The 18,574-nt window shown below is 45.5% G+C and overlaps 1 protein-coding gene across 1 annotated transcript in view; it reads right to left on the minus strand.

Annotated features, from left to right (window-relative positions):
* Positions 1 to 410: 410 nt before the first annotated feature.
* LOC149460064 (uncharacterized) overlaps positions 411 to 18,574 on the minus strand; it is a 72,819-nt gene continuing 54,655 nt past the window's right edge. The window contains exons 3-5 of the mRNA XM_089680161.1: positions 10,195 to 10,359; positions 8,984 to 9,645; positions 411 to 611 (exon numbers count right to left, since the gene is read on the minus strand). Coding sequence (XP_089536287.1) covers positions 411 to 611; positions 8,984 to 9,645; positions 10,195 to 10,359 — 1,028 coding nt within the window. The remainder of the gene's footprint in view (positions 612 to 8,983; positions 9,646 to 10,194; positions 10,360 to 18,574) is intronic.

Genomic DNA, 18,574 nt, shown 5'->3' on the forward strand with positions numbered 1-18,574 from the left:
TAACTCTGACTTGGCCACTCAGCTTTGATAACCATTACATGGTCCTTGTAAATAGCCTATCCCTCCATCACTGACACTCCCCACTGGCTCACCTGAAGATGAGCTATCCTCGCAGCTTGGCTCCTTCCAAGTGGGGCTGACAAGGTGGGTGGGTGAGTCGGGCCTCTCCAGGAAGCTTGCTGGTTTCTGCTGGGCAGCACTGGTGAACAACGACCCTTCAGCAGCATCACTGGATAAACAATAAGTGGCAGAAGGCTTCGATTCTCCGCTGTAGGTACCGTAATCTTCACAGGGGAATCTCGGTCCTGTGACTTGACCCCACTCTCAGCATCCATCTCCCAAATTTCCCCGGCCATCTGAGGCTTAATCACCGGCTGCATCATACACAGTCCTGACTGCAGGTCCAAACTTTAGGTGATGGGTGTCAAGTTGCTGGGTGTCAGCTTCATTAGCAGCTCCCCACAGTGCCCGCACTTGATCCAAGCGCTGACCAGTGTGATTGGTCTTCTGAAGCCAGGGCAGATCAGGCACAGTCTCTCAACTCCCTCGATCAGACCAAGGGTGAATCCCCTTCGATGCTCCAGACGTACTCTGGTATCCACCGGGGTCATCTCTGGTAACAAAAATTTTGGAAAAACTTGTACATTGTCCTCCATTTAGCTCGTCTCTCTTACTCTCTCAATGCTGGGTGTACTGGGCGACTTAAGAGTGTGGCCACACCTCTCACTCAGACTTGCAGTGCCAGCGGCACTGTTTTGCAGGATTTATCCCATGCTAGTGTTAACCCCTGCTCCGCCAAGCAGAAGTGTACTGACTGGGTTGCAGGCTTTAGAAGCAATGTTTCCTGTCTTGACATGATACCTGGCCCCAGCCACTGCTGGGCAACTGGGTATTGACAGTAGTGATGGCCCATGGTAGTTGCTACGGGAAACAGCAAAGTGTTTGACACACTCCCCACTGTAATTATCAGGATACATAAGCACAAAGTCTTGAATCCCAGACATTGTTGGGCAGCTGGACATTTGTAAACCCCAAAGTAATAAGCCGTCTGGGTTCCTACAGGCAACGGCAAGCAGGATCACACAGTTCACACTAAATTTAGCAGGACTTGAAATAAAATGAACATGAACCTCAGCCGCTGTTGGCGACTGAGTATTTGTAATCCACAAGTGCACCGCAGCTCGCCATAGTTGCTACAGGTGACGGCAATATGGACAATGATACAGGTCTCACTGACATACACAGGTAGACAATTAGCACAGTCTTTAACTCCAGCCACCTGTTGAGCAACAAGAAGACACTTGCACAGGCTTGACATGCTTGCCACAGGCGACGGCATGAACACCGGCACTTGAATAACACAATCCCAGTCCCAGCAGTACATCACAACTCCACTTTCCCACTCGATTCCTGTGATCACTTGGCAGCATATAACAGTCCTCTGGCTCAACAGTTGCCGGTTGCTAGGGGCAACAGCCATGCAGGTTACTATAGGGATATCCGGGAATAATGAGCCACCACAGGTAGCGCTACCCTCCTGAGGGCCGCTGTGTTTTTGGGCCTCCCTAAGTTTTGCACAGCCAGACAACATGCATTTCCCACACTATTACCCTCAGACAGTAAGTCTATGAGCTTCATTTTTGTTGTTTTATTAGGGGTTAACAATTTGGATAGGGTGAAGGGGTTATGGGATGCCCAATTTGATTGAAGAAACAGCAGAATGAGGATGTTTCCTGCTCTAGCACACTTAGAAAGAAAAAACACAAACCCTTGACTGCGACCCAGCCGGAAACCATCACAGTCCTAAGTAGAATATTCTCCATCTAGGAGCTTGGTGTCTCCTGAGTAGATTGTGAGCAACATGACAACGTGTAGGAGCTCTTGGTCCCCTTAGTGCACCTTAGCCCACCTGGCTATGGTATCTGATCCCAGGACAAGGGATTGGGTAAGCTATGAACTGTCGCCTGAAGATTTTCCAGAACTTGCATCCAGCAGACCTCTTTCTTCTAGGCCCTGGGGGTGTAAAGGTACTCACACTGTCCTTGCCCTGCAGCTGTAGATAGAACTGCTTTCAGCCCTTCTAGCTGGGCTGGTTCCTCTCCAAGCTTTGCAGGCTGTCGATGCTATGAGGTGGAAGGGGGAGCAGGGCTAAGTGACGCCGTGCACAGCATCGACACACATGGCTTTGGGAGCAAGCATGCACGTGTGCCCTCATAGCAAGTGGTTTGCTATGGGGGCACACAGAGAAGAGGAGCCAAGATTACCAGCATGGGACCCCAAAGGAGGAGGTGCAATACTAGAGCAAAGAGCAGAGAGCAGGTGAGTAGAACATGTTTATTATTTTATTAAAAAAAATTTCCTTTATAACTTTAAACAGGTCATTCGTATATTAAAGAGACCGATAATTTTTGGACATGTGCAGAACAAAAAAAATTGTTTAGTTTCATTTTGGATCGATACGTTAAGTTACTCATTTTGTTTCGTTGCATTTGAAAGGAAATTCATTTCATTTAGTTTAGTTTCGTTTATTCGTTTTCGACCAGATTCAAGTTTTTTTCCAATGGATTTGAAGTATTCGAATTAAGTTAATTTAGACTTAAATGTGAATTGAAAATACAGAATCAATCCAAATTCATTGTGAAAAATAGCTGGTTCTATTCTATACTATTCCGTTGTATTCCTTTCTATTCTTTTCTTTTCCCTTATTGTATTTTATAATCTAATCTTTTCTTATATTTTCTATTCTATTTTATTCTATTCTTTTCAAAATTTGCATTTCAAAAGATGGCTATATTCTTTCTATGTTATTATATTCTATTCACCAACTTATCTAATTAACAGATTTAATTACAAATTACAGAAGCAACAAACTTGCAATGCAATTATCTCTTACAATTTTGAGAAGGTACCAATAATTTTGTCTAGTCCATTTTTGGGGTTTTGGGTGGAATGTGTCAGATTTGGCTTTTTGTTTCTTCACTTGTGTCATACCAATACAAACAAAAAAAAAATAAACTTGAGAATGCCTAAACATTTGTAATTGAAACAATTTTCTGGGTGAAATGATGCATTATCTGACAGAAATGTAGGGGTGCCAATATTTTTGGCCTTGGCTGTAGGTCTTACACTTATTGTATTGGTTATTAACAGCCTTAGAAACGGATGATTTCAGGGGCATTAGCCTTTTTGGGAGTTGTATGTCTGCAACACATAGTTTAGTATGGATTTGTGGTACATATTTGGTGCAGAAAATTGATCTCTGCTCAATAAAGTGGTGTCTTTCTTTAAATGTAGAATTCAGCTTGCAGACTGCATATTGTACAGTTCTCTCAGACTGTGCAGTCACTGACAGGTAATCAAGCACAGAAAGAACACACCTAAGATAATTATTCAGTTTCAGAGTAGGTGTAGTAAGTGGTTAATTTACCAAGTACCTCTGGTAAATTTCCTCAGGCAGTACAGAGACAGCAGATCCTGTATTAGGCCTCTGGATAATGGAGTAGCCCTTGTTAGCAGAAGCAGTAGCAATAATTACAGTACATAAAAGTTTATCTGGAGTGGAAGCTTTAGATTTATCTTAACCTAAAATAGTAACCCCGAAGCAGTGAATTCATTAATCTGTCTACCAGAAGTATGGAAGATTTTTTTTTTCAGAAAGTGCCATACATCTTTTGCTGGGCACACAGCATAGTTTGAAGTGTGTTCTGCTGTGTAGAGGAATGTAGAGGGTATGGTATGGAGGGTATGACAGAGGGCGGTATGTCCAGGAGCAGGGTGTGAAGGGTATGACAGAGGGTGGTATGTGCAGGAGCAGGGTGTGAAGGGTATGACAGAGGGCGGTATGTGCAGGAGAAGGGTGTGGAGAGTGTGACAGAGGGTGGTATGTGCAGGAGCAGGGTGTGGAGGGTATAACAGAGGGCTGTATGTGCAGGAGCAGGGTGTGGAGGGTGTGACAGAGGGCAGTATGTACAGGAGCAGGGTGTGACAGAGGGCAGTATGTGCAGGAGCAGGGTGTGACAGAGGGCTGTATGTGCAGGAGGAGGGTGTGACAGAGGGCAGTATGTGCAGGAGCAGGGTGTGACAGAGGGCTGTATGTGCAGGAGCAGATAATGAAAGGTATGACAGTGGGTGGTATGTGCAGTACAGGAGCTCAGAAGGCAAGAGAAGAGAAAGAAGTGTGGAGAGTATGACTGCTGTCTGTATTTTCCAGAGAGTAGTATGCTGGGCATGATGAGGGAAAAATGTGCAGGAGAGCAGTGGGAGGGTATGATGACCAACCAGGGGCGGACTGACCATTTGGGAACTCGGGCACTGCCCGAGGGCCCGGGGTCAGTAGGGGGCCCCATGAGATGCCCCTGGTACCTTATCATATACTTTTTTGGGTGTTGTTTGAGTGTGGGTGAGGACACGGGCCCCATGATCCCCTATTGCCCGGGGGTCCCATGAGTTGTCAGTCCGCCCCTGTGACCAACTGAACATTTCATCTTTTAATAGCTATCACTGATCTCTCCAAAATTAGCAGCAAATTAATTAAAATATAGTCATAGTAATACAGGTAAATGACATGGTTAGGAAAGTTTTCAGCTGTGCACATAACTATAATGTACCAAAAAGAACAATTTCTATGTATGCACATTGGATTTTTAAGGTGCCAGACTGATGTAAAAGAAATCATATAGTATATCATCAAAAATATTTTGTTTTTATATATTTTAAAACCATATAGAACAGTTTTTGAGTTCATATACAGTATATCAGCTGCTAACACACATTATATTTATATCCCTATATGTATAAATGTCCATATCATCCTGACCGTAAATGTATTTTCATTCCGTTGAAGATAATTCCTGTACTGAGGTTAATTTTCAACATGTTTCCTAGTTCATAAATCTGCTTCTTCAGGAGACATAGGACATATAAAGCAACCAGCCAGCAATGTAATGAACTATAAAGGATACATAAAGGGGATCCTGTGCTGCCAAAGCTTATATTCAGTTTAATAAGTCTGTAAAACGTTTATGTCCTGATATGTAGAATTGATAGTAAGAATTCATAAGTCATAAAGGACCTTAGATTCCATACCAGGGGCGGACTGACCATTTGGGCACTCGGGCACTGCCCGAGGGCCTGGGGTCAATAGGGGGCCCCATGAGATGCTCCTGATACCTTTAATTGGCTTTTTCATAGGTTTTTTTGGCTGTGGCTGAGGACACAGGGGCCCCATGATCCCCTATTGCCTGTGGGCCCCATGAGTTGTCAGTCTGCCTCTGTTCCATACTAAAATGTATGTAGCAAAATCCTGTTCATAAGGAACATACAGGAAGCAGTTTTGATGACCAAATAGGTGTTTAAAGGCCCCCTCCCCACCAAACCATCCCACTGCTGACACATTCCCCTTCACCTCTGCTGAGATGGTCCACAGACTGTGATATTGGTAAGTAAGACTTAAGCTGCCCATTAGCTGGTTGAAATTTAGCTGGTTCAACAGGAATCTGCCTCATTTCGAACAGTGTGTGGCAGTCCCCGCTCAATAGAAGTCAGTCGCTTGATTGATTTCTGTTAAAGGGACTTTCTGTTAAAGGGAGTTCGAAACTTGTATAACCATCCTGTCATTTTTTTTTTCCGATCAATCAATGCTGCTGGATACAGCCGGCAACACTGTTTATTGTATTCTGATGGTGGGTCTGCCATCAGAACACAATAGTGCAGTGGGAATGATTCCCCCATCCACTTCAAGTGTGTGGATGGGGAAGTAGGGTCATTTCTATGGGTTGAACAAATAAAAAAAAAAATGAACAGAACAAGCATATTGGCACCCAAGCGCTCAGAAGTAGACAGAGGCACCCATCATATGACCCTGATAACCAGTTTAGTAGCAACCAGGGTACAAAAAGTAAAACAGCAATGCAGCCCTCCTCAGATAGGGGAAATCCCGCACTGTATAAAACATAAACAACAGATAGAGTGCAAACACCTAGTGCATTACCCTTGATGTTTTATTGTATAAAATAAATATAAATTATACTCACAAACATTGCGAGCTAAAAGCATACAAATACATAGGCCACGTAGAAAAGTCCACTTTCCAACACCACCACTGCCATGGTGTTGAAGAGTGGATTTTTCTATGTAGCCTATGTATTTGTATGGTTTTAGCTCACAATGTTTGTGAGCATGGGGCGGACTGACAACTCATGGGGCCCCCAGGCAATAGGGGATCATGGGGCCCCTGTGTCCTTGCCCAAACTCAAAAAAGCCTATGAAAAAGGTACCAGGGGCATCTCATGGGGCCCCCTACTGACCCCGGGCCCTCGGGCAGTGCCCAAGTTTCCAAATGGTCAGTCCGCCCCTGTTTGTGAGTATAATTTATATTCATTTTATACAATAAAACATCAAGGGTAATACAGTAGGCGTTTAGGCCCTCTCTGTTGTTTATGTTTCTTTAAAAAAAAAAAAGCTTAAAGTATTGTCAACTTAAAACTTGTTGATCAATCCTGGTGTCAGAATTAAGTGTGTGTTAACCATTGATTCACTTTGGTCAAGCTCAACGGTAGATTCCTGTCCTGACCGATCTGGCAGTAGTCTCATCACCTCTTTGTCTAAGCAAAACATTCATCCTAACGATCATGTATTTCTACACTAAGGACTCAACTACAAATGAAGGTTTCATGGAAAATGATACATAACCCAAATGATTCATTTGCTATATATCAATTTCAGCTGTCAATAAACAGTTAAATGTCAAGGCTGCAAAAAAAATAAAATAATGATATATAGATAAATTCTAAAGGGAATGAGATCTCAATTATTTCATCAGCCTAGTTAAACTGCCATCATCCTGGATGGCTAAAAACTGACTTTTTAAAGAAAATGTACTAGTAAGTAGCTGTGTGTGCCTTTTAAAAAATGTGTGATGTCTACACAAAATGCATGGCTTGTTTTCTAAAGTTGCCCTATAAGCCTTGGAAATAATGTATAAACACAGCAACTGAAACGTAGCTATACTTGATGGGGAAACTGATGATAAATTATGTTTGATGGCTGAATAAGTAAATTATTTGATGTTGTTTAAATTCTTTAACCAAAAAGTATTATGAGCGTGTAAATAATGAGGATTAGCACAGTAAATGTGCACAGATTTCCACAAGATAATGAGGTCATTCATTTGGACTACAGTTGTTTTACTCTACTCCTTGTGGGTTTCTGTAACCCATGCATAGGCAGCGGAGAACCTCAGTGGGACATAATAAACAGAACGCTGATTGCATTTCAAATCACACACTTTATTGGACTCTGGTAATGTGAGTAGTGTTCTGTCTTCTGAGTAATATGTGAATGTTACAGAGGGGCATGTCATACTGCTAGTTTGAAAACAAGGTCACACAATTTGAGTGTGTTACTCAAGGGAATAAAAGAGGCTAAAAGCTACACATTAGCTGACAGATGTTTTCATGTCAAAATCACAGAGGGTGAGATTTATCAGTTTAGCCCTTTTGTTTATCTGCAATTGTTAGTACTGACACATGCTGATATAGGCGCATTGAACCCCAAGCACTAAAGTACACTAATTTAAAGGCAACCCAGCTGAAGCTCCCACAGTGCTTACGGTAATTATGGCCCAAATATCTTATTTGGTTACCCTATATGGTAAATAAATTCTCAAGAAGAAGACTTCTGCACACCTGTAGGACACCATTTCGCACAACCGGACCACACTATGGAAGACCTCAATATGTTAGTTCTTAAAGGAAATTTCAAAACTATCCAGGAAAGGAAAACTTTTGAACTAAGAATGATATTTCAATTTGATACAAGAGATAAAGAGATAATTTGAACATGGCATTTCTCACTCATTATCCAACAATTTTACGACCCCCTCTGTGAATGTTGTCTCAACCCCCCCTCCCCGCCAGTCTTTGCATTTGCTCTGTCTTATCTCTAGTCTAATCCTAGTTTTATAACCATTGCTGTGCACATTGATTTATGTGTGTTTTTTACTGTTTTTCTTTTCTCCCCCTTTTAACATTCTGCTAAAACTTTGTGATGTAGTACTGCTTGGACCTTGAAGAAGGAGACATACCCTGAAAGCTTGTCCTCAAAATTGAATGTTAGTGCAAATAAAAAAAGTATCACGGACAGTACTCAATGGGATTACCCAAAACACGACTACATTTGTAGGTGTACTATAGCTATATCTACTTTGGCCACTAGATGGCACTAAGTATCATAGGAAATGCCTATGATACTTATCGCCATCTGGTGGTTAAATGCAGTATTTTCCCTTTTGAAATTAAAGTGGAGTTCCACTCACCTGTCAAAAAATAAAAGTCAACAGCTACAAAAACTGTAGCTGCTGGTGTGTCCCAGTGTCACGATATAAGGTCAGGTTCAGAGACCAGTTGCTATAGCAGTAAAAGGCTTACCTGAAACCAGCAGTACAGGTACACCAGCGGATCCCCCTGGGAATGACGCAGGCTCACCTGAGGTGCGGAGTCTAAGTATTAACCGGTATTCACCAGAGCTCCTAATGGTGGAGATGGATTGAGCTGCGTGTTAATACCAGGTCGCAGATCTCAGGATCACCCCACCAGGGAATGAGCAGACTGGGAACCAATAGCGGATCAACAGGTTAGGGATCAGACGAAAGCAGAGTCAGTCACAAGCCAAGGGTCGGTCACAAATGGTAGCAGATCAATCGTAGTACGTTAGGATGAGACAAAATCGTGGTCAGGAACAAGCCAAAGGTCAGTAGCGGAGGTGTAGACAGCAGCAGGAACAGTAGCGGGATATTGGCTGGAAAGGCACAATAATCTGGCAAGGAGGAAGTGCATGGACATGGCTTTTATAAGGAAGTTCATGGGAGGAGCAAGGAGTTCAAGGTTCAAGAGTAATCAAGGCACAAGGCAGGATTATCCAAGAATTGTCAAGGGAGCCGTCCAGCATTCCAGATAGCTCAGTGAGAAGAGACATTGCCTCTCACTGCAGAAGGACCAGGTTCGATCCCAGGCTCTGACAGTACTCCCCTCCTCACAGGACGTCCCCTGGACATCTTAGGACCAGGCTTGTGAGGAAACCTCTGGTGAAATTCTCTTGTCAATCTAGGAGCATGGACATTTTCCTCAGGCTCCCAAGAATTTTCCTCTTGCCCATATCCTTCCCATTGGACAAGATACTGCAATTTTCCTCTTAACATCCTAGAGTCAAGAATATTCTCTACCACATATTCTTCTTCACCCTGTACCTCAACAGGAGGAGGAGGAGGAAGAATTCTTCCAGAGAAAGGATTTTCATGAAATGGTTTGAAAAGTGATACATGAAACACAGGGTGAATCCTCATACTGTCAGGAAGTTTTAAGCGAAAGGCGACTGGGTTAATCTGAGCAGAAATCTGGAAAGGTCCCACAAACTTTTGGCCCAACTTTGCAGATGGAACATGAACCTTCAGATTTTTAGTAGATAGCCAAACCTTGTCACCCACATGAAAGGTAGAAAGTGATCTGCGATGACTGTCGGCAGCCCTTTTATAACATTCCTGAGCCTCCCCCAAGGTCTCAATCAACTTTGCTTGAGTCTCCTGCAAGGTAGTTAATCTGTTGGCAACAGCAGGAATTTGAATTGTGATAGGGAGCTCCGGAATAAAAACTGGATGATACCCCATATTGAGGAAAAAAGGGCTTTGGGAGGTGGAGCTATGTTTAGCATTGTTATAGGCAAACTCTGCCGTAGGTAAATAGTCCACCCAGTCATCCTGAAGATAGCTGACAAAACACCGAAGGTACTGTTCCAAAGTTTGATTGGTCCTCTCTGTCTGACCATTAGACTGTGGATGAAAAGCAGAGGATAGGTTAACAGTTACCCCTAAGGCTGAACAAAAGCTTTTCCAAAATTTTGATGTAAACTGTACTCCTCTATCAGATACCACATCATCAGGAATTCCATGTAATTTAAAAACATCTCGAATAATCAACTCTGCAGTTTGTTCGGCAGAAGGTACCCCCTTGACAGGTATAAAATGAGCCATTTTGGTAAGGCGGTCGACGACTACCAAGATAGTAGTCATTTCCTTTGAGGGAGGCAATTCGACCACAAAGTCCATAGAAATTGACCCCCAAGGTCTCGATGGAACAGGAAGTGGCTGGAGTAACCCCAAAGGAGAAGCTCGGGGTGTCTTATGACGTGCGCATGTCAGACAAGAGGCCACGTAGCGTTTGATATCCTTCTTGTAACTGGGCCACCAGAAGGAACGTGACAGAAGGTCATCAGTCTTTGAAATCCGAAAGTGTCCTGCCAGTTTGGAGTCATGAACTAATTTGAGGACTTCCACCCGAGCAGACTCAGGTACATAGAGACGATGTGCTAGAGTCCAAAAGCCGTTCTTGTACTCAAGGTTTATGTCCCTAGGAGAATCCCTAAGAAGTGGATCATTCTCATACCCCTCTTTGAGGAGGCTCAAGAATGTCTTTGCACTTGTGGCCCCTAGGAAGTTCCTCTGCGTTAGGATGGAACATTTGGAATCGCCCTCCTGGGGAGGCTCAGACAGCATCCTTGATAAGGCATCGGCCTTACCATTCCTCGATCCAGGTCGATATGATATAACAAAATTGAATCTTGAGAAGAATAAAGACCAGCGTGCTTGTCTGGAAGACAATCTCTTGCCCGAGCGAATGAATTCCAGATTTCTATGCTCAGTGAGAACTGTTACAGGATGATTGGCCCCTTCTAGCAGATGCCTCCATTCAGAAAAGGCTTCCTTAATTGCCAGTAGCTCTTTATTCCCAATGTCATCATTTCTTTTGGGCTGAGGACATCAGACGGGAAAAGTAGGCACAAGGATGAAGCTGCATCTTTTCACCACTTCGCTGAGACAGGATCGCTCCCACGACAGAATTGGAAGCATCCACTTCCACTATAAAGGGTAGTTCAGGGTCGGGATGTACCAAAATTGGTGCAGAAGTGAACAGAGTCTTCAGCTTTTCAAACGCAGCCTGTGCCTCAGAAGTCCATACAAAGGGTACCCCTTTTTTTGTCAGCTGTGTGATTGGAGCCATCACTTTAGAAAAGTTTCTTATGAATTTTCTGTAGAAGTTGGCAAACCCGACAAAACGTTGAATCTCCTTAACATTTCCTGGTGCTGACCAATCTACCACTGCTTTGATTTTCTCGGGATCCATGCTCACTCCTTCTGGAGAAATGATATAGCCTAAGAACTAGATCTGGGTTTGTTCAAACTCACATTTCTCCAATTTGATGTAAAGTCTATTTTGCCTTAATCTTTCAAAGACCATGCAAACATGTTTGCGGTGCTCCTCCCAATTATCAGAAAAAATAAGAATGTCATCCAGATAGCCAATTACAAATTGGTCCAACAGATCACGAAAAACATCGTTGATAAAATGCTGAAACGTTGCAGGGGCGTTGCAAAGTCCAAACGGCATCACCAAGGATTCAAAATGCCCATACCTGGTTCTGAAGACAGTCTTCCATTCGTCTCCTTGACGAATGCGGACAAGGTTATATGCCCCTCGTAGGTCAAGCTTGGTAAAGATCTTGGCAGAATGAAGTCTTTCCAACATTTCAGAGATCAAGGGTAATGGATAGCGGTTTTTAATAGTGATCTTATTCATGTCTCTGTAGTCAATGCATGGACGCAAGGTGGAGTCCTTCTTTTCAACGAAGAACAGGGCTGCCCCCGCAGGAGAAGTTGAGTGTCTAATAAAGCCCTTCTCCAAGTTCTCATTGATCCACACCCTGAGTACTTTTAATTCGGGTTCCGACAGATTGAAAAGGCGACCGAAAGGCATTTCTGCCCCTGGGAGCAGCTCAATGGGGCAATCATATGGGCGATGAGGGGGTAATTGATCTGCATTCTTCTTGTCACAGACATCTCGGAACTCATGGTAATGTGTGGGCAAGTTGTCATATGACTGGGTAGCCACTATGTCACCTTGCGCTTCCTTGGTTGGTGATGAACTTGGTAGGCAAGGTTCTTTGCAATGTTTTTCACAGTGGGGGGACGTAAAATCTATAGTCCGAGCTCCCCAATTGATGGAAGGATTGTGAGTGGAGAACCAAGGAATGCCTAGGATGATGGGAAACTTGGGTGACATAATCAGCTGAAAGCTGATAGTCTCACTATGGTCAGCCTCAAACAGCAGTACCAGGGGAACCGTTTTATGGGTAACAGGTCCTGAAGATAAAGGTGACCCATCTACTGTCTCCATATCAATAGGGGTAAATGTGTTTCTGGCTTGAATACCATGGTTGTGAGCAAACTCCATATCCATAAAGTTCCCCCCAGCCCCAGAATCCAACATAGCAGAGCAGGAAATTTCATGGCCCTCAGATACCAATTTAATGGGGATAACAAAATGAGAAAGCAGGGAGTTCACCTTATTCTCTTCAGGAATCAGCGGGGAGATCGACTGGCTTATGGAGTTTATGTGTTCAGGCTCAATCATATCAGTCACAGCAATAGTTCTTTTAACCTTGTTAGGACAATTAATTGCATAATGACCAGAATCCCCACAATATAGACATAAATTCTCTGAACGTCTTCTCTCTTTCTCCTGAATGGAGATGGATCTCTTGATTGCATCAACCTGCATAGGCTCAGGAGTGTTAGAACCCAGAGAGACTCTTGAATCCTGCTAAACAAACGGACTAGCTGAGAGATGCATGCCCCTATTACTTCCAAGTATTCCCAGCTTCTCCTTTCTCCTTTCTGTAAGTCTTTGATCGATTCGGATACACAATTGGATGAATTCCTCAAGATCATTAGGAGTATCACCTCTGGCAAGCTCATCCTTTACCTGTTCAGAAAGCCCTTGGCGGAACTGGCTCTTTTGTGCTGCAGGGTTCCAAGTGGTATCTGCAACCCAACTTCTGAACTCGGCTGTGTATTCAGCGACCGAGCGTCTACCCTGCCTTAGACTATGTAATTTTGCTTCGGCAGAAGCACAACGGTTGGGATCATCAAAAACCTGATTCATTGCGGTCAAAAAGGTATCAAAATTATTTAGAATGCCATGGTTTTGCTCTATATAAGGGGAGGCCCAAGCTAAAGCTTGCCCAGTAAGAAGCCCAATAATAAACATTACCTTCTTTTTCTCTGAGGGAAACGCAGCAGGGTACATTTGAAAATATATGCGACATTGATTAAGGAAACCCCTGTATTGGCGGCGATCTCCATTAAACTTAGATGGTTGGGGCTGGGGTATATGTGAGCTAGGATCATCACGGTTCAGCAGTTGCCTCTGCAGAGCCTGAATCTCTCCCTGTTGCCTATCCACAATGCTTTCCAGTTTGGCAACTTTTTCCTGATGGGTAACCCCAAATTCCCGCAGCTCAGCAATTTGCTGCCTAAGAGGATTCACAACACTTGCTATAGCGGCCTCCATGTTTGGGCCAGATTATTCTGTCACGATATAAGGTCAGGTTCAGAGACTAGTTGCTATAGCAGTAAAAGGCTTACCTGAAACCAGCAGTATAGGTACACCAGCGGATCCCCCTGGGAATGACGCAGGCTCACCTGAGGTGCGGAATCTAAGTATTAACCGGTATTCACCAGAGCTCCTAATGGTGGAGATGGTTTGGGCTGCGTGTTAATACCAGGTCGCAGATCTCAGGATCACCCCACCAGGGAATGAGCAGACTGGGAACCAATAGCGGATCAACAGGTTAGGGATCAGACGAAAGCAGAGTCAGTCACAAGCCAAGGGTCGGTCACAAATGGTAGCAGATCAATCGTAGTACGTTAGGATGAGACGAAATCGTGGTCAGGAACAAGCCAAAGGTCAGTAGCGGAGGTGTAGACAGCAGCAGGAACAGTAGCGGGATATTGGCTGGAAAGGCACAATAATCTGGCAAGGAGGAAGTGCATGGACATGGCTTTTATAAGGAAGTTCATGGGAGGAGCAAGGAGTTCAAGGTTCAAGAGTAATCAAGGCACAAGGCAGGATTATCCAAGAATTGTCAAGGGAGCCGTCCAGCATTCCAGATAGCTCAGTGAGAAGAGACATTGCCTCTCACTGCAGAAGGACCAGGTTCGATCCCAGGCTCTGACACCCAGGCAGCCTGTTTCACCGGCCATCCTGGATTCCATGAGGCCGACATCTTCAGTGTGGGCACCCAGCTGTGACAGTTTGCGGCTTCACAGCAGGGTACCCACTGCACATGTGCGAGTGGCGCTGCACTTCATGAATGGTCCTGTAGTCTTCTCGGACCTGTAACGTGTCCCAAAACACTACAGGGAGGGAGGGAGGACACCTTCCATTTCCAATCGCCTAGGCGATCAGACAGGAAATGGGAGCGGGTACCCATCCCCCCCCTGCCCCCCCCCCCAAAGGTGCCAATCCTTAATGGGGAGCAGTCCTTAAAGCGGAACTTCCTCTTTTGGGTGGAGCTCTGCTTTAATGAAAAACATTCAACCAGCACAGGAAACAGCCCAAAACATTCTTTTTTTTGGTCTAGTTGCACAGAATGAATGTACAAGTACTTTCACTGGATAAATTGCTATGCAGTTTCTATTTTAATTACATAAATTATAGTGCAATAAAAACTGACAGTAATATTCTATAAGTACCTGCAATAAATAAATACATATATGCCTCCTAGATTGTAAACTCTAACGAGCAGGGGCCTCTGTTTCCTCTTGTTCCAAACTGTATTGTAACTGTAATGTCTACCGTCATTTTGTAAAGTGCTGCGCAAGCTGTTGGTGCTATATAAATCCTGTATAATAATAATGATATACCATACGTGACATAATTAATCCATACAGTGTTTTATATAATTTTCTAATATATGTGGGATCATGTATATTATTATAATATATGTGCATTGTGCAAAGTTTTAATTTATGTTTAGCAGATATGAATTAGTCTTATGTAACATGGGGCATGGATTGGGCATTGAAAGGATAATGTGGATAGGGATTTGTAAGTGATAATTTTTAAGCCATTTTTGTATTTCAATGGTTTTTATTAATTTTAAACAGTATAAAACAGAGTCAACAAAACACGCCCACGCAGGGGCTATCAATTGCACCGATAGAAAATGCATAATAGAGCAGACAACGCTCTAATTCCAATAAGGCAAAACGTATGCCCGCGCAGGGGCTATCAATGGCACATAGGTTACAATAACATCAGTGAAACTCAGATTATCGCACCTAAAGACAGCTGTCCACTGTCACATCAAAACAAACAGAAAAGGAAAGAAGAAAAGCAGAGAAGAAAGAAAGATAAAAAAAAAAAAAACACACACCAAAGAGCAAGGGTCCATGAGCGCCAATACAAAACTCTTTCACCTCCCTACACTGGCCGGGGGGAGCGTGGGAAAGGCATATTGCAACCACGGCTCCCATATTTTCAAAAATTTATGTTGAGAGTCGTTGCATATACTCGACATCTGTTCATTGAGCATCATAGTAGTCATACGATCCCGCACCCCCTGAAAAAGTACAAACGGACTCTTCCAGGCCTGGGCAATTGTCCTAGTGGCCGATAAAAACAATTAGGAAGCCAACCGCTGCTGACGAGCCAAGAGGCCCGGTATGGGGCAATGAAGCAAAGCATACCGAGCATCCCGGCGTATGGAGAGATGAAACAAAGTGAAAAGGAGGCCAAACACACGAGACCAAAAACGAACCAACCTCGGGCATGACCACCAGATATGCAGTACATCGCCACGATGGCCACAACCCCGAAAACATCGATCACTACAGGCAGGGTTAGCCTGGGCCAAATGAGCCGGCACCCAATACCAACGAAACAATACCTTATAGGCTGCTTCCAGCGTGGTAGTATTAAACGAACATTTAGCTATGAGTGACCAGGCTTTATTCCAGTCCTCCGGATCCACAGCCACTCCCAGGTCGCGTTCCCACTGAACTACATATGAAAGAGAAGTGTGCGACGAGCATCTGTTCAAAGCTGCGTAAAGAAGGGAGATAAGGCCCGGGGCGCCCGGACGCTGCTGGCAAAGCCGTTCAAAGGCAGATTTCTGATATGGGAAAGCAGAAGTGGCCCTCAGCAAGAGTAGCCAGTGCCGCAATTGAAGGTACCGAAAAAATTCCGCTGGGGGAACATCCCGAGACTCCCGGAGGACATTCCATGTCAGGAATCAAGGAATGACCAGAAAGGTGCGGACTGACACAGGGAAACGCAGGTCTCAGGTATAATATAATACAGGTTATTAGCCACCCAGATATATATATATATATATATATATATATATATATATATAAATAAATAAAACGCACAGTGAACAAACTAACCTTCCACTAATCTTAGGAGGTGCAGGAACACAGGCGTAGTCAGGGCTGGAGAGGTGGAATGGTCAGGCCGGCCGTAGGGTTCTGTAACGACTGCCTGGTGGTACCTCTAGCGGTCCTCAGGGCAGGATTCCCCAGGGCGCGGAGTCTAAGTCCCAGTCTGCTATTCACCAGGGCCCCTGATGGTGGGGATGGACTTGGAGCAGACAGGAACCAGGTCGCGGCCCCTGAGTACACCTGCTAGTGATAGAGGGATCCGCCAGAGGTATGTGCAGGTACGGCTGGATCCGTGCAGGATGGATGGATGGCAGAGTAGTGAGCGTGGTCAGACGGGCCAAGTCAGCAACGTGCGGGCAGCAAGGTATCAAAGGAGCAGGCAGAGAATGGTCAAGGTCACAAGCCGGGTTCAGTAACTCACGGACAGCGCAGTACAGAGGATCAGGCAGAAGAATAGTCAGGGATGAGCCAGTAGTCAGAACAGGAGACGGTCAACAGGAATCAGGATCAGACAGGGTCGGCAACAAGGTATCTTCTCACAGGAACTAGGAACAGGATACAGGGGCACATGGGGGACATACACCAAGGCGCAGAGCACAGGCCTGGTCATGTCTTATATACACCTTTCTGTAATCAGCCCCAGGTTTGGCTGATTGTGAGCTTCTGGCTGCTAAGAGCACCCGCTGGTCAGCTCTGGTACTGCAGCCCACACGGCAGGAGAGTCCCACCACCAGTGCTGAGAGCACCCGCTGGTCAGCTCTGGTACTGCAGCCCACACGGCAGGAGAGTCCCACCACCAGTGCTGAGAGCACCCGCTGGTCAGCTCTGGTACTGCAGCCCACACGGCAGGAGAGTCCCACCACCAGTGCTGAATCCATTCCTGACAGAACCCCCCCCTCAAGGAGCGGCCTCAGGACGCTCCAAACAGTCCTTAGTGGGCAAAATGTTCCACCGCCCGGGTCCGGTAACTGGCTGAATATCCTACTGCCGGAGTAAACCGGCTGGCTGGGTTTCCTGCTGGTAGACTTCTCTTTGTGTAGGAGAACCAAGGAAGGCAGGTCACTGGGCACAGGATTTCCAGGAGCAGGCTGGGTATCAGTTATCGGCCAGTTTAACTGGACATCAGGGGCTGGTATGGCGGGCTGTGTAGCGGGCAGAGGCACGTCAGCGGGCACCAAGTCATCTGGCACGACAGCGGGCACAGGGTCACCGGGCACGTCAGCGGGCACCGAGCCTTCTAGCAGAACCGCGGGTACCGGGTCACCAAGCTCGACAGCAGGCACCAAATTAACTGGCACAACAGTGGGCACTGAATCAACTGGCACGACAGCGGGCACCAAGTCATCAGGTATCAGGTTATGTGGCTCAACAGCGGGCACTGGGTCCTCGGGCATCAGGTCATCTGGCTCGACAGCGGGCACCGAGTCAACTGGCATGACAGCGGGCACCGAGTCATCAGGCATCGAGTCATCTGGCTCGACAGCGGGCACCGAGTCAACTGGCACGACAGCGGGCACAGAGTCAACTGGCACGACAGCGGGCACAGAGTCAACTGGTACGACAGCGGGCACAGAGTCAACTGGCACCGAGTCAACTGGTACGACAGCGGGCACAGAGTCAACTGGTACGACAGCAGGCACAGAGTCAACTGGTACGACAGCAGGCACAGAGTCAACTGGTACGACAGCGGGCACAGAGTCAACTGGTGCGACAGCGGGCACAGAGTCAACTGGCACCAAGTCAACTGGTACGACAGCGGGCACAGAGTCAACTGGCACGACAGCGGGCACCGAGTCAACTGGCATCGAGTCATCTGGCTCGACAGCGGGCACCGAGTCAACTGGTACGATGGTACAGTGAGTGGGAGCAGGGTACCGACATGTGGTAGATTGCTGGGTATACTGGGCTGTCACTGGGGGGGCTGTCACTGGGGGTGTTGTCGGGAATGCAGGAAAAGAGCTTTGAGCAGAGGAATGATGAGAAGCAGGACTGGTTTGTTGCAAGCTGATTGAGGCTGGGTGTAACAAGTCTGACCATGTCTGCAGTAAGGGTTGGACAACGCTCAGCTTACACAAGGCCTGTCTGATCAAAGTTTGCACTGCGTTTATACACTTCTTTAGCACCTGTGGTGAATATGCTGAATAATGCTCCAAGAAGCAATCCGGATCATCCTCCAACAACCATACCAGTGATATTACTTGACTCGCCCTGAATGGAGGAAGAAATTCATCCCTGCTTTCAGGGGTACTAGATGAAGCCAACTCAATACAAGCCTGAATCAAAGGTTGCACCTCAGAGAGC

The sequence above is a fragment of the Staurois parvus genome, unplaced genomic scaffold (assembly GCF_062004578.1).
Source record: "Staurois parvus isolate SC_StPar_1 unplaced genomic scaffold, SC_StPar_1.0 ptg000235l, whole genome shotgun sequence".
Classification (NCBI taxonomy): Eukaryota; Metazoa; Chordata; class Amphibia; order Anura; family Ranidae; genus Staurois; species Staurois parvus.